Source organism: Meles meles, chromosome 6, assembly GCF_922984935.1.
Source record: "Meles meles chromosome 6, mMelMel3.1 paternal haplotype, whole genome shotgun sequence".
NCBI lineage: Eukaryota > Metazoa > Chordata > Mammalia > Carnivora > Mustelidae > Meles > Meles meles.
In genome coordinates, this window is record NC_060071.1 from 54,494,809 (window position 1) to 54,510,371 (window position 15,563).

General features: G+C 47.7%; 1 protein-coding gene across 3 annotated transcripts; it reads left to right on the forward strand.

Annotated features, from left to right (window-relative positions):
* Positions 1–1,305: 1,305 nt before the first annotated feature.
* On the forward strand, positions 1,306–15,349 carry KLHL33 (kelch like family member 33). Of its 3 annotated transcripts, XR_006818762.1 has the most exons (6): positions 1,306–2,131; positions 5,734–6,658; positions 6,774–6,941; positions 7,046–7,836; positions 8,088–8,153; positions 15,267–15,349. XR_006818762.1 is itself a non-coding variant. In XM_046009145.1 (4 exons), the coding sequence occupies exons 1-4, from the start codon at positions 1,378–1,380 to the stop codon at positions 7,596–7,598; spliced, it is 2,400 nt and encodes a 799-aa protein (XP_045865101.1). In that variant the 5' UTR covers positions 1,306–1,377; the 3' UTR covers positions 7,599–8,347. The 3 variants fall into 3 exon arrangements, 1 of the variants encoding a protein (XP_045865101.1); XR_006818761.1 differs by lacking the exon at positions 15,267–15,349 and having other exon boundaries at positions 8,088–8,347; XM_046009145.1 differs by lacking the exon at positions 15,267–15,349 and having other exon boundaries at positions 7,046–8,347.
* Positions 15,350–15,563: the final 214 nt, after the last annotated feature.

Here is a 15,563-nt window from a genome sequence, read left to right on the forward strand (position 1 = left end):
CCAGAGAGGAGAGGAAAGAGGAACAAGTCGGGTCTCGCCCCTCCCTGACCTGAAAGCCACCCTTTCACCACAGTAGGAACAATCATGCTTTGCTGCCTGGTTGAGTTAGCCTGGACCAATCTTTTTATTGGTCAGCGAATCCACCCTAGCAGCCATGCCCCAAACCTCCAACCTATCTTCCAGGGAGAGGGGAGAAAAGAGGCATTGCTGTCCTAGTCCCTAAATTTCTTCCCCATAAAGATACCTAGAACTATGGCAAAACCCCCAGATTTAAGGGGTCTCAGAGTAAGAAAGAGGTGTTACCCTGGACAGAGGGAGCAGCTGTTGGTGTCCCACCCCAGTGAAAATGCTCATGGCCCCCCAGAACATTGGTTCTCCCCAACAGCAGAGATCACCCCACCTTCCACTGTTGGGTCCTCATCCCAGGGATCTAGGTGAGGATTAGACTCACCCTGACTCTCTGAACACACGGGGTTGGGCTTCTCTTTCTCACCACTGACCCCACCTCTGGACAGGGAGGAAACCCAAGCTGTGGGGTGGATCACCGGTGGTAGGTATCCCTGACTCCTTTCCCCTTAGCCTCTGCCCTGGGTGGACCCAGCCTGGTTATGTGTGCATTTCATGTTAGTTCTGTTCCCTCCAGAACCTCAGCTTTATCATGCACAGGAAAACCAACAGCCAAACCCTAGAACTGACCCCAAACACATCCTTCGATTTTCTGGTCCCATGCTCCCGCGGGTCTGCGCAGACCTCTCCCCCACCCCACCCCAGACCCGTCCGGTGAACGCAGCCTTTATAGCCTGGCTCACTCCCCCATCCCCGCATCCTCCTTGGCTTCTGAATTTGCCTCGCTCAGCGCAAGGACGTGACCTACAGGTGGAAGCGAGGAGGTCATCTCAGGACGAGCCCCGGGGGATTGGATGTCAGAGTTTGGGTGCCCGGAGCCCAGTCCCCAAGCCCGCCAGCACCGGCTATAATTAGTCGGGTGGGGCCATTGACCCGGTTGCAGGGCAAGTTCCCTCTGCCACAGGGTCCGAAGCTAAGAAGGTTCAAGTGAGAAGCAGGAGGAACGCTGGTGTCTCGGGAGGGTGAATATCGGGATGGGCTGGGGGCAAGCCGGGTGGGATACGCTGCGGGTACTGAATCCGTACGCAGGCTCCTTGCACGCTTCCCTGCGCTTGGCGAATCCCAGAGTTGGGCAGCATAGCCTAGGGGCTCGAGCCTTGGGATTGGGGGTGGGGAGTGGGGTTTGAAGTAGGAAGAGGGTCTGTCATGTTGCCGGGCTGGAGGCAGGGGTTCCTCCGGTCTCTCTGGGTCTAGCTCTGAACCCCTCCTCTCTTCCCTCTGTTCACCTGCGGCAAAACAGCGAACCGGACCATGAGCGTCTCGGACTCCGCACATCATCCCTCCGACCCCGGGAGCGTCTCTCTTCCCGCCCAGAAGGACCTCCTCGGCCTCCCTTTACCCGACCGGAGAACCCCTTCCTGGCCTCCTTCCCCGGACGAGGATCCCGGTTTGCCCCCCTTCCCTCTGGAAGAGACTGTCCCCAGGCCTTTGGCCCCGGGGAACCTTCCATCTCCAGCCTTGTCCCTAGAGGAAGAAGAGGAGGAAGAGACTGAAGACGAAGACGACTCGGGGGAGCCGGAGGGACTGCGCAGCGAGGAACACCCGAGCCAGTTTTTCGCGGAGGCACAGAGGCTTCGGGAGCAGAGTTTGTTGCTGGACGAAGAGGTGTCCGTTGCGGGGCGAGTATATGGGGTGCATCGGGTAATCTTGGCGGCGATTAGCAGCCTCTTCCGAGACAGGCTGCTGGGCGGCAGAGCTCCACAACCGCCCCTCAGCCTCGACGTGACCGCCAGGGCCTGGGAGGCCGTGGTGACCTTTGCCTATGAGGGGTTCCTGGGCCCTGCCCCGGGGGGAGATGTGCTGGTCGTGGCGGAAGCTCTGGGAGCACCCCGGGTGAAGGCCGCGGCCCAGTGGAGATGCGAAGGGGCTGGAAGCGCCAGGGAAGACGGAAAGCCGCCCAGCCAGGAGGAGGAGCTGAGGGAGAACCTGCGCAGTATTGAGCTCCTATACAAAGAGGGTGTCGGGTGTGACCTGGAGCTGGAGGCAGGCGGCTGTCGGCTGCGAGGTGAGGACCTGGGTGGCATTACATTACTGCAGGCGCAAATATGTGTGTGCAAGCTGTGGGTGGTTTGATCCCTACCACAGTGGTTTTGATCCCTGCTGCAGTCAGAATTTCCCTGGGGGTGGCCTTTGGTGCCTTTCCTGACCCACTGAGAGTGAGGCATGCGCAACCGAGTTGTTTTCCTGGGAGCACTGACAGATTTAAGATGACCCTTCAACGTGTGGCTTTCCCTGTGCCCAGTAACAAGGGATTTCCAGCCAGCTGGCTGGTGTTAGGAGTATAGTCTAAGCCAGGAGAACAAGCAGAAAGTGATTGACTCAAACAGGGATTAACCAAAGGCCCTTCTTGGCATCTTCTATTTAGAACACAGGAAAGCCAGAGGAATATGGTGGGAAAACTCACCGTGTGTCCTCTCACCTAAGTGTGCTTGACACCATGGTAGATAGGAGTCCTACAGCTAACAACAAGATCTGGTTTTGTTTTTCCACAATCTTAAGACTACCAGGACATGGCACTTTGAAGTTAACTGTGTTCATCACTAGGAAAGCTAAGGACGGTTTAATAAATTGAGTATTATTCAGATTCTACTAACTTAGTGAAGTACGGGGGTCCAGGAATTTTTACACACGTCCTTTCTTTTCATTCTTGCTTTAAACTAGTGAAGTAGGTATCATTATCCCTAGGTGCAGGGGGAAAGTGGTAAACTAAGAGATGATAACTGGTGAGAACAAGGATATTAGCTGATATTCAATAGCCCAGTCTGCTTTCACTAGACCATGCATTCCCTCCTGTGCAACCAAACCAAAGACACATAGGATCTGACAAATGGGAGTTAGAATGCAGACACATACAAATTTAAAATTAAAAGATATTGATTCAGAGATTATCTAGTTCAGCTTTTATACCTTACTGATAAAGAGACCAGACTTCAAGACATGTCCAGCATCACAAAGTTACTGCTCATTGGAATGACTAGAACCCAAAGTGCTTCTGGGACTCCCAGAGGAAAAACCATCTGGTCTTAGCTTGGACTGCTTTAACAAAAATATCATAGACTGGCTGGTATGACAACAGAAATTTATTTCTTACAGTTCTGGAGCCTGAAAGTCCAAGATCAGGGTGCCCTTATGATTACGTTCTGGTTAGGGCTCTCTTCCAGGTTTGCAGAGGGCCACCTTCTCACTGTATCCCCACCTGGTGGAGGGAGAGGTTATCCCGCTAGTGTCTATTCTTATAAGGGTAGTAATCCCATTCATGAGGGTTCCACTCCCATACCTAATTACCTGCCAAAGGCCCCACCTACAAATATCACCACACGGGGGACTACGGCTTCAACATATGATTTGGATGGGGGGAGATTCAATCCACAGCAGGTCTCTGTGTGCTTGTTATCATTTCTGATAGTGGTAACTGGAGGGGGGATTTACAATTTCATAGTTATAAAGTTTTCTCTAGGGCTTGGAATTTAAACATACTTCTATCCCTGCCTTTATTTCCCTAAGAAACATTCCAACTTAATGGTGGAAACCTGCCATGTAAAATTCTAGGGAATAATGATGAATAGGAGGGAGAATACAAGTGGCCATGACCCTTTCCCTGTGGCCCTGAGCTACAGGTTGGCTGACTATATGGGAACTGAAAAGGCTTACCTGCCTTGAGGAATGCAGATTTTCTCAGGCAATATGTATTTGAAAGCTGTCACTGATAATCACTTCTCAGGAAGCACTGAGGCACTACTGACTGCTTAAAAAGTAGTGGCAAGCCACATCAACATCACCTGTCCTTTGAGAGAGGCCAGTGTGCCACAACTGGTCAGAGCAGCTGGAGGTTTATAAGCTTTCCTGGGAATTCGGCCCTGTTACCTGCCTGAGAGGACTTCCAATAGCATTTCCCCCTTTTTTCTAATGAAGCATTTCAAACACATAGCAAATTAAGAAAATATTAATATGAACACTCAAACACCCATCTCCCAGACTTAATAGTTAACATTTTTCTAAAAAGATTTCATTTATTTATTTGACAGACAGAGAGAGATCACAAGTAGGCACAGAGGCAGGCAGAGAGAGAGAGAGAGGGAAGCAGGCTCCCTGCTGAGCAGAGAGCTCTATGCAGGACTCCATCCCAGGACCCCAGGATCATGACCTGAGCTGAAGGCAGAGGCTTTAACCCACTGAGCTACCCAGATGCCTCTTAACAGTTAACATTTTTATGATATTTGTTTCATCTCTTTATTTATCACTGAAGTTTAAAGTAAATCTGACATTTTGCTGATAAATACTCTTTAAAAGAGGACATTACCATAATACCTTCCTTATGTCTAATGAAGTGAACAATAATTCCTTAGTATTATCTAGTCCACGTTGATTTTCCCACTTGTCCAAAAAACGTCTTTTAGAGCTGGTTCATTCAACCTAGGACCCACTTGAGGATTATGGTGTGTTCAGATACAGATCTCTTATGCTTCCTTTACTCTTGTGATGACTTGACTTAGTTGAAAAAACAAGATTAGTTAGCTTATAGAACGCTCCATTTTCTAGATGTGTATGTGTTTTCCATCATGGTTTTAACTTGTTCCTTTAGTCTCTCAATTTCCTATAAATTTGAATTGAGAGCTAGAGCTTCGGTTAGATTTAGATTAAATATTTTGGTCAGAATACTCCATGCCAAATGCCAAATATCTTAAATTCAGTTGCATTAGGAAGCAAATGAGTTTAGTGATTTAGTAGCTTTGGTTAACCGGATAGTTTTGGTGTCACGGGGGCCTTGCAGACAGGAAGGGTATGGATACCCGAGTATGCTCCTTGCATCCTGACATCATTGCCATTGGGTGGTGAGATTAGCTCAGATCTTCTTATCTGTGGGATAGAAAATAAATCACTTCCTTTCTGTAGGACTCAGTTTCCTTCTCTTAAAAGGAGCAACTGAACTGGATGATTTCGAAGGCTTCCAATATAAAATGTCATGATTCCATGAATTGTACTGACATGGGCGGGAGGTGTGCAGAGAAAAGCTGTACATGGGAAAACTTAAGGAGGAGATGGCAGTTAGAGGAGGTTAGGTCACAGCCATTCCTGAGTGTGGTACCATTTTCTAATTAAAACTGGAATAACAGAATGGCTGAAGCCAGTGGCTTTTACAATGGCAAAGGAAAGAACTTTATTTTGTTCACAATACAAACTTATATAAATTACACATTGGTCTTTGCAGTTTGTTTTTTGCCCCCTTTTAGCAAATGTCTATAGCATCTACTCAACTTGATCCATCAAGGCTCTTTTTCTAATTGACCTAGGTAAAAATAAAACAAAACAAAAAAAAACCTAAAGCAATGTTTATCACAGTGTCTTTAGGCCACTAACATGAGAATCTTGCAGGGTGCTTGAAAATGTAAAGATACAAATTTCTAGGGTCTCCATCCAGACTTACTGAGTCAGAATCTTTGGGGGTGGGTCCCTGAATCCTGCATTTTAACAGCACCCCATGGTATTCTTTTGCCCACCACAGTTTGGCCTGTGGCCTTGGGTGGTGGGCCCAAGTTGGGGGTGTGAAGCTGGGATCGTGCCTGGCAATTTGCAACACTCTGGATTCCCCTCTGCTTCTTCTTGCAGTGCACCGAGCAGCCCTGGCCTGTGGCAGTGAGTTCTTTGGCGCCATGCTCCTGAGTGGGATGAGGGAATCCCAGGGCACAGAGGTATCTCTGCATACCATCTCTGCCCAGGACCTGAGACTCCTCGTCTCTTTCGCCTACTCTGGTGCCGTGCGGGCAAGGTGGCCAGGACTGCTGAGAGCTGCCCAGGCTGCTCTGCAGTACCAGAGCTCTTCTTGCCTTGCTCTGTGCCAGAGAGCCTTGGCCCGGGGCCTCAGCCCCGCACGCTGCCTGGCCCTGTTCCCCGTAGCTGAAGCCCCTGGATTAGAGAGGCTCTGGAGCAAAGCCCGTCACTACCTCCTCACCCACCTGCCTGCTGTGGCTTTGTGCCCCACTTTCCCTTCTTTACCATCTGCCTGCCTGGCCGAGCTCCTGGATAGCGATGAACTACACGTGCAAGAGGAGTTTGAGGCCTTCATGACTGCGTGGCGTTGGTTAGCTGCCAACCCTGAGACCCAGGAGTCAGAGGCCAAGGCCCTGCTTCGATGTGTTCGCTTTGGCCGCATGTCCACCAGGGAGCTGCGGAGGGTACGGGCAGCTGGGCTGCCTCCAGCCCTGCCCCCTGACTTGCTGCATCAGCTCCTGGTGGAGGCTGCAGTTCCGGGTCAAGAGAGGCGGAGGGTGCCTGACCAGGCCCTGGTAGTGATTGGCGGGGATGGGCTCCGATCAGACATGGCCAGAAGACAGCCGTCCCGAGGAGTGTGGTGGGCCCGGGCCTTCTGCTGCGGTACAGGACTGGTTCGAACTGTGGAGTGGGGACGGCTCCCTGCTCTGCCTGCCCCGGGGCGCTTCCGGCACGGGGCTGCGAGCCTGGCAGGAAGTGAACTCTATGTGTGTGGGGGACAGGATTTCTACAGTCATGCCAACACCCTGGCTTCGACTCTCAGGTATGGGCCCCACAGAAGAGCAGGCCCCAGGGTGGGCAGCTGGGGGAAGTTGTTGGCCCGGCCAACCGCAGAGTCCCGGGGTCACTCCTCTCATCTTTCATTCCACTGTGTCCAGGTGGGACCCCAGTCAAGAGGACTGGGAGGAGATGGCGCCCTTGTGCCAGGCTCGGAGCTTTTTTCCCCTGGTGGCACTGGATGGACTACTCTATGCCCTGGGCGGCCGGAACGGTGATGTTGCTCTCGACTCTGTGGAGGCGTATAACCCTGAGCTCAATGTCTGGAGGTGAGCAGGGAAGGGCTGTTTCTAGACAACAGGGAGAGACTAGGGGGCTTGGAAGGGAAGCCGAAGAGGATTTTTGCCTGATCAGGTGCCCTGTTCTCCCTCAGGCCAGCTCCTGCCCTGCCAGCACCATGCTTTGCACACGCAGCTGCTGTTCTGGAGGGCCGACTGTATGTGAGCGGTGGCTGCAGCGGTGCTGGACAATACCTGTCCTCCTTGCTGCACTATGACCCCAAGCTGGAGAAGCCAGGGACACTTCTGAGCCCTATGGGCATACCTCGGGCTGGCCACGTCATGGCCGCTCTGGGGGGCCGGCTGTATGTAGCAGGTGGGCTAGGCAAGACGGGGGACCTACTGAGCTTTGAGGCCTATGAGCCAAGGACCGATAGCTGGACTCATCTGGCACCTTTGCCCTCCCCCCATGTGGGGGCTGCAGGTGCAGCTCTGCAGGGGGAGCTCCTGGTCCTGGGGGGCTACAGCCACCGTACTTATGCCCTCTCCCACCTTATCCATGCTTATTGCCCTGGCCTGGGCCGCTGGCTCTGCCTGGGAACTCTGCCGAAGCCTCGGGCTGAGATGCCCGCCTGCATCCTGGAGCTGCCCACTGTGCAGCACATAGCTTTGGTTCCCACACGGCACCAAACCAAACCTGCTGGGTGAGTGGGGAGCAGCAGGGTCTGAGGGGGTGGAGGAAGGTATCAGAAATATCACGAGAGAAGGACACAGATGATGGGGGGAGAAGGAGAAGGCTTTATTCATGATAGCATTTTATTCTAGCACAGTGTTTCATAACTCACAAACTGCTTTTGTAATATGATCTCTGTTGAGCAAGAGGTAGCTCCAGAACTCCTGGAAAAAGGCCATTGGAGAGGGGGAGGCGGCTGAATGCCTGGATAAGGTGAGGAGGCCCAGGAGCAGCTCTACAAGGTTTAGGGACCCTGACACGATTGTGGGTGGGGCAAGCGTATCTAATGGGGAAGACAGTTAAGAAGTTCCAGTAGTCAATGTGTAGGGGCCACGAGAGGACAGTCAGCAAAATGCTGATTCTGACCCATGGATCAAAATGAAAAACGTGGAAAGGCCACCCCTGAAAGAGTATGAGGAGTGTGGGGAAAGGGACTGTAATTGTCATGCTCTTCCCTTTTTCAGGACTTGCTCCTTTCTACTCTCCAATCCCCGGGACACCTAAGCCTTCTTGGCAATATTCTTTCTCAGGTAACTTGCAGGCTCAGTCCAGTGTTTCCTCAGCCCACACACTGCAGGCTGCCCCTAAGAGCCTCTTGGCAGAAGTCCTTGTCCCGACCTGGCAACCTGGTGCTGCACAGGAGCCTGAGTTGCCCAGGAGATGAGGTGGGAATGTTGCGTGTGGGGAAGAGGAGGAGGCTCAGGCAAAGGAGCCAGGTGTCCATAGTGGGAAAGGGATGGGATGAGGTTTGAGGGGTGGGATGGAAAAAGCCAGAAGCCTGACTGGCTTCTTTCCTTCCTTTGGGGTGGGTTCAGGGATCAGGAGTGACAACAGGACAGTTATGGTATGAGGTCCTAAGTTGTGTGAGGAGGTGGAAGAGAGGAAAAGTGAGAGACAAAGAGAACTCAGAAAAGTGGTTTCCCTCCTTTCTTTCTCTTTCCTCTAGAGTTTTTAAGATTCATTTCCCTTTTTTTGGCCAGGCAAAATTAAGTCAGATGCTTCCTTTCTCCCTTCCTCCACCGTGCTCTTTCTTCCTTTCTTTTTTCTTTCCTTTCCCTTTCCTTTCCTTTTTTCTTTTTTTTTCCTTTTCTTCCTTCTTTCTTTTCTCTTCTCCCTTCTAGCACATAGTGATCAATCCCCTACTATGGGGACGCCTGGGTGGCTCAGTTGGTTAAGCAGCTGCCTTCGGCTCAGGTCATGATCCTAGTGCCCTGGGATCGAGTCCCATATCGGGCTCCTTGCTCGGTAGGAGCCTGCTTCTCCCTCTGCCTCTGCCTACTTGTGATCTTTCTCTCTCTGTCTCTCTCTCTCTGACAAATAAATAAATAAAATCTTTAAAAAAAAAAAAATCCCCTACTATGTGCCAGGCACTAAATGAGGCACAAGGACTCAGAAATTGGAGAGCTCCTGACCAGCAGGTAGACTTGTGGGTGGACTTAGGAGTAGGGCCACTTATCTCATCCCTCTCTTCTCTCGCTCTTAGAGGTGTGAGAGCTCAGACAACAGAGGAGTGAACTCTGTGCAGGGAAAGCTTCTGCTAAGGAAGTCATCATCAAATGGGTGTAGTTTGGATTGGATTTTGAAGACTCCTTTGAAACTCACCAGTCAGAAAAGGGAAAGGCACTCCAGTCAGAGAAGAGGAGCATGTGGGACATGTAGTACCCTGTGTCTCTCTAGCAAAGGGAATGCCAGTATTCCAGAGGGTTCTTCAGAGGCTTCTGCTGCTGTTGCCATCCCACCCTCTTCTTTGGAGCCTTTTGAAGTTTGTAGCTTGCACTTACTCCCTCCATTCACAACTCTCCTAAGTCTTTCTTTCCTGTTTGGTATTTCCATTTCTGACCCCTGAGCAGCTCAGGGCAAAGAAGGGCCAGTTCTTTGTATGGGTCAGTTTTCTATTACCATTGTTCATTTGAGATAAAGGAATCTCTCTTGTGCCTTTCTTCATCCTGGCCTGGAGGTGCTTGACATACTTTTGTTTATTTTATTTTATTTTATTTTTTTTGAGATTTCATTATTAAGTTCTTTTGCCCCCTATATCTCTGGTTTGGAGCATAGATGAACATAAGGAGGAATAAATAGGATATATATGAGAAAAGGGAGGAAAGACTGAAGAAACCAAAGAAGAAGGATATTGAAGGTTCTGAGAAACTATGAGGATTGAGTCTTTAGGATGAACTTCTGTGTGTGTGTGTGGTTTTTTGTTGTTTTTTTTTGTGGTTTGTAGGCAAAGCAGACTAAAATAAAGGCTTCATAATTATTGAATGATTCTTGTCTCAGTTTTTCTATTATAAAAAGCATGTAAAAGTCCCATGTAACTTGGCTTCTATCTCCACCACACTATTTTTTTTTAAAGATTTTTATTTATTTATTTGACAGATAGAGACCACAAGTAGACAGGCAGGCAGAGAGAGAGGAAGAAGCAGGCTCCCTGCTGAGCAGAGAGCCTGATGCGGGGCTCAATCCCAGGACCCTGAGATCATGACCTGAGCCGAAGACAGAGGCTTTAACCCACTGAGCCACCCAGGCACCCCTCCACCACACTATTGAAACCACCTACCCTCGTTGTCACCATGACCTACTTATCACTTAATAATATAAGGCCATCCTCATTCTCCCTCATCTTTCTGCAGGATTGACTGGCTTGAAAATTGGCTCTTTCCTGAATATTTCTCCTCCCCTGGTTCCAGAGAGCACACTCTCCTGGGCCTTATCGTACTTCCCCAATCCAAAGAGGTGGTAGAGGAGATGCCTGGCTGGCTCAGTTGGAGTAACATGTGACTCTTGATCTTGGGGTTGTGAGTTCAAGCCCCATGTTGGGTATAGAGATTATTTAAACAAACAAACAAATAAATAAATAAACTTTAAAAAATTATTTAAAAAAACCAAAGAGGTGGCAGAAAGCTGTATTATCCAAAAGGGCATGGCTCCATTCCAGGTAGAACTAACAGCTAAGGATCCAAAAGTATGTGGATAGGGGTAGTTAGTTACAGAAGTCTCTAGCTTTTGCTATTTAGAATTTTGTTTGTTTGTTTTTATTTTTTTATTTTATTTTATTTATTTATTTATTTTTAGATTTTATTTATTTATTTGACAGAGAGAGAGAGATCACAAGTAGGCAGAGAGAGAGGAGGAAACAGGCTCCCTGCCGAGCAGAGAGCCCGATGCGGGGCTCGATCCCAAGACCCTGAGATCATGACCTGAGCCGAAGGCAGTGGCTCAATCCACTGAGCCACCCAGGCACCCCGTTTGTTTGTTTTTAAAGGTAGGCATCCCACCCAGATGTGTTTGAGCCCAATGCAGGGTTTGAACTCATGACCCTTAGATCAGGAGTTGGATACCTAACCAGCTGAGTCACCCAGGCACCCCCTCATTATTAGGTTTTGGGTTGAGGAAGGAGTGAGGAGAGAAGTCCTCTGATTTGTAGCAGGACAGTGGTCAGTGGTCTACTCGTCACTGAGAAAGTCCTGATATAGGGCAGGTAACAGGTTGGGGCCCTAGCCAAGTGGTCTGAGATTCAGTGTAGTATTGCAACCCCCGAAGGGAGGTGGAGTGAGAATCAGGAATGGGATGGAAAACACTCACACAGAGTGGGCAATCATGGGACTCCAGGGATTAGGCTACAGTTTGGTGAGTGTGTGGAGGTCCATGATTCTTACCTTTGGTACATCAGATAATGAGCCAAGGATTTTTTATTCCCCTACTAGGTCCCTCCACACTCTTCTTTCAAGCTCCTTTGTGGGTAAGGATGAAATTTCTGTATTGCTCCCATCTTTTCAAGACTGACTGGGGACCTGGATAGGACTGGGTATGCAGGCTGATGTCTGGTATCAGTAAATGCATTGAACTACCAGGATCCTTGGTTTCCTGTGCCTTGTTCTAGGTTGTCCATGTCCTTTACCTTGCTTTATGTCCATTGTCCTTGAGAAATCTTCCCTCCCCTCCATGTAAAGTCTTAATAACTAACCTGGGTTCTAGTCTGATTTTTTTCCTGCCTTCCTCACCTCTATTTGGATGAACCACCATCATGACTTCAGATTCATCAGGCTTTGTTGATACTATCATTTTCGTTTTTTTTCCTAGACACAAAGCTTTGAAATCATTTAAGCTTGTTCTCCCCTTATCTTCTTCTTTACTTGACTCATCATATGATCTGAGCTACTGAAATAGAAACCTAACTGGCTTCTTGTCCCAATGTTTTTTCTGTCAAAAACATTACATGTATTATGTCCTGGACACCTGGAAAGTTTAAGAGGAGAAAAAGTTTAAAATGAGAAAAAAAAGGAGGGTAAAAGTGATGTGAAAATCCTAGCAGATACAAAACCAAGTATCCTCATTTGCCCAGAAAGAGCCTGGGCTGAAGAAGCAGCAAGGCCAGAAGACTGGAAAACTGCCCAGCAAGATTGTTTAATGGAATCACGGAATGAGATTTTAGAGATCATGTCATTCAAACCTTTCTTTATAAAGTGCAGGAAGCCAAGGTATGTGGCACAGTCTGGGTAATGAAGAGGAAAGCTCTTTATGAGAGCAGTTTCCAGTTGACATATCTGTACATAAGGACCAAGAGGCTGGCTTGGGCAAGCATCACAGTTTGGGGTCTATGGGCAAGAAAGTCCTACCTACTCTTTCAGGGCCTAGACTGCATTCCAAATCTTAGCCAACCCCTGGGATCAAGGGGCTACATGTGGAAGAGTGTAAATTTATCATAGTTCCTGGTTATACAGGACAACACACACACACACACACACACACACACACACACGCACACACATGTATATACATATACATATTCAGGGATATGTGTGTATGTCACTAGCAGTGAGGTTATAGTCTTTTTTTTCCTCGAAGAGATAGGATGTCTATGATATTATTGTCACAGTTGGAATTCAAGATACAATAATCTGTATTTCTGATTAGAATAATGAAAAAAAAAAGTACATCCTGAAAGTGTACTGAATTAAAATCAGTAACTTGGGCTCAAGCCCCAGATCAATTGCTGCTTTGATAATTGTAAGTCCCTTAATCACTTTGAATGACAGAATCTTAGTCCATGAACTAGGGATAATACCTGTACTATGAACATCTTAGTGCTAGTAGAGTCATGAGCCCCAGAGCTTGGGATAGTCCTAAGGACGTATAGGTACATCTGGAAAAGTATGCCCTGGTAGTCTGTAAACCAAGTTCCAAGGCCACATCCTTTTTGATCGGTGAACTAGATAATGTCAAACAAGATAGTCAGTGCGCTGTACAGTTCCCTGAGACCATAAGTGTCACACACAGGGTTACGAGGTATATTCCCAGCCACTCTGGTCTGAAATTGCTCCTAAGATAAGGATGTAGGCTCATCTGGACTCTAGCTAGGGCCAGGGCATTGAGGGGGTTAGGGATCTTCTAGCTATATACCAGCTTGACTAATCATCAGATAGGCAATTTGAACCCCAATGCATACTTTTCAAGCAAACTGTCACTGATGAAAACCAACTCTCTCATAACAAAGTAAAAACCATTGTTTTATAGTACTTGCTATGTTCTAGGCAGTGCGCTAAATGCTTTACATACATTATCTCATTTAAATGTCAATAGAATCCATAAAAAGTGGATGCTATCATTATCCATCTCCCCTTTTTAAAAAGATTTTATTTATTTACTTGAGAGAGAGAGAGAAAGAGCATGAGAAGATAGAGGGTCAGAGGGAGAAGCAAACTCCATGCTGAGCAGGGAGCCTGATGCATATCCCCTTTTTACAGATAAAACACTGAAACTTAGGGGCACCTGGGTGGCTCAGTGGGTTAAGCCACTGCCTTCAGCTCAGGTCCTGGGATTGAGCCCCACATCGAGCTCTCTGACCAGCAGGGAGCCTGCTTCCCCCCTTCTCTCTGCCTACCTCTCTGCCTACTTGGGATTTCTGTCTGTCAAATAAATAAATAAAATCTTTTTAAAAAACCCTGAAACTTAGAGGAGTGACTTTATTTACCTAAGGTTACATTGTTTATAAATGTTGAGTGTGTATTCAAACTCAAGTAGAAGGAATTCAATCCCATTTTCTTTCTATCTTTTTTAAGATTTTATTTATTTGAGTGAGAGAGTGAGAGAGACAGAGAGTGCCAAGGGGAGGGCAGAGGGAGAGAGAGAGAGAAGCAGACTCCCTGCTGATACAGGGCTCCATCCCCAGACCCTGAGATCGTGACCTGAACCCAAGGCATATGCTTAACCAACTGAGCCACCGGGAGCCCAGATCCTGCTTTCTTCAATTATGTCACCTCTCCAATGTAGATCCGCCTCTACAGAATGGTGGGCTTTGTTTATGAAACCCATTACTGGATTCTACAAATGGGAGCAATTAAAGGTAAAAATGGCACTGGAGGCTTAGAGACATAGTCCTGAGGAGTCTGATATAAAAGTGCCGTAACACATGCTAGTTGTGAATTTCAAAGAAGCTCAGCGAAAGCACGAAGCTCTTCCTTCCAGTAGTTTGCCTCATTTGCTAGGATGTGTTGAGCCAGGGATTGTTACGAGTATAGTATATCAGGTGAAACTTGTCAGACAGAGGACTTTGGCCATTTTACCTTATCAGCAATATCTGGTCTTAGTGCAGACTCAAGGACCAGTCTCTTACTCAGTTTAGGGTTTATGAGATCACCATACCTTATTTTCTTCTGCAGCCTAGGTCACACAACTCATCAACAGCAGAGTAGAATTCAGACATAGATCTGTTGGACTCCAGAGTGCACACTTAGTTATTATACTATACCATCTCCACACCCATCTCTAATGTGGTGGCCAAGTATTCCACTCTTCCTGGGACTATCCTTATTCCCATATTTGGTTTCATTATTCCCACGAGCCATTAAAAGATTCCCCCAAGTCCACTATTTTTACATCCAAAGTTTACTATGAAATGCCCCATCCACCCAGAAGCAGCACTCAAGTCCTATGTGAGATCAGGTTTCTTGATCATGTTTTTAATATGATTACTCTTTGTTTGTTTGTTTTAATATGATTACTCTTTGACATGAGTCTGTACTCCTCAGGCAGGTCCCATATTCCAAGACTTATGAATTGCTAACATCCTCTTTTAATGTGTTCATGAAAAAGGCCTCCAGGGGCACCTGGGTGTCTCAGTATAATTAAGTGTCTATCTTCGGCTCAGATCATAAACTTGGGGCCTGGGATTGAGCTCAACATCAGGTTCTCTGCTGAGCGGGAAATCCCTCTGTCCCTCCCCTTGCCCATGTTTTCTCTCTCTCTCACTCTCTCTCTTTCTCTCAAATAAACAAGTAAATAAAATTTAAAAAGAGAGAGAAAGAAAGAGGCCTCCAGGACAGCAGTTCATTTTAACAGTGGCATTCTGTAGGCAATGATGCTAAAGACATATCAAAGGTAGCAGATTACGGTGGTCAAGGTCTGGACTGGGAATCAAGGGACTCGTGTTCTAGTCCTAGCTCCTTCTCTTACTGACTGTTTCAACTGGGGCAGGTCATTCGAGCCCTTTGGACAGTCAAGTGAGAAACTGAGTAGTTAGGAAAGTGTTAACAGCTCTTTTTCTCCAACTGTTAAAATGTGGCTAGCAAGCTACAGGCAGGATTGTCCAGCCCCATTCATAGCCTCCGGGATAACTGATTCACAGCATGGACTCCTCTTCTCAGGTCCTCACAAGGAGCAGTGCTGTGGGGCAATACTAGCAAATGCTAGATTACCTGGCCATAACAACTTCTGTAGTGAATCTGGGTAAGTTTTTGTTAGAGCTGCATATCTAGAATGTGGCCACCCAAAATGGCCTCTGACCACTTGTGTAGTCTGTTCAAACACATGCTTGCTAATATGCAGGGAGCAGGTGTTGAAGTTACCTGTTAACTGAGTTTTAAAGGTTTTTTTTTTTTTTTTAAGATTCTATTTATTTATTTGACAGCGATCACAAGCAGGCAGAGAGAGAGGAGGAAGCA

What these genes read in the sequence shown, in the direction of transcription:
- KLHL33 (XM_046009145.1), top strand. Translation starts at nt 1,378, where the DNA reads ATGAGCGTCTCGGACTCCGCACATCATCCCTCCGACCCCGGGAGCGTC. An exon ending in AGGCGGCTGTCGGCTGCGAG is followed by an intron (nt 2,132 to 5,733) that starts GTGAGGACCTGG and finishes TTCTTCTTGCAG; the next exon opens with TGCACCGAGCAGCCCTGGCC. An exon ending in CCTGAGCTCAATGTCTGGAG is followed by an intron (nt 6,942 to 7,045) that starts GTGAGCAGGGAA and finishes GTTCTCCCTCAG; the next exon opens with GCCAGCTCCTGCCCTGCCAG.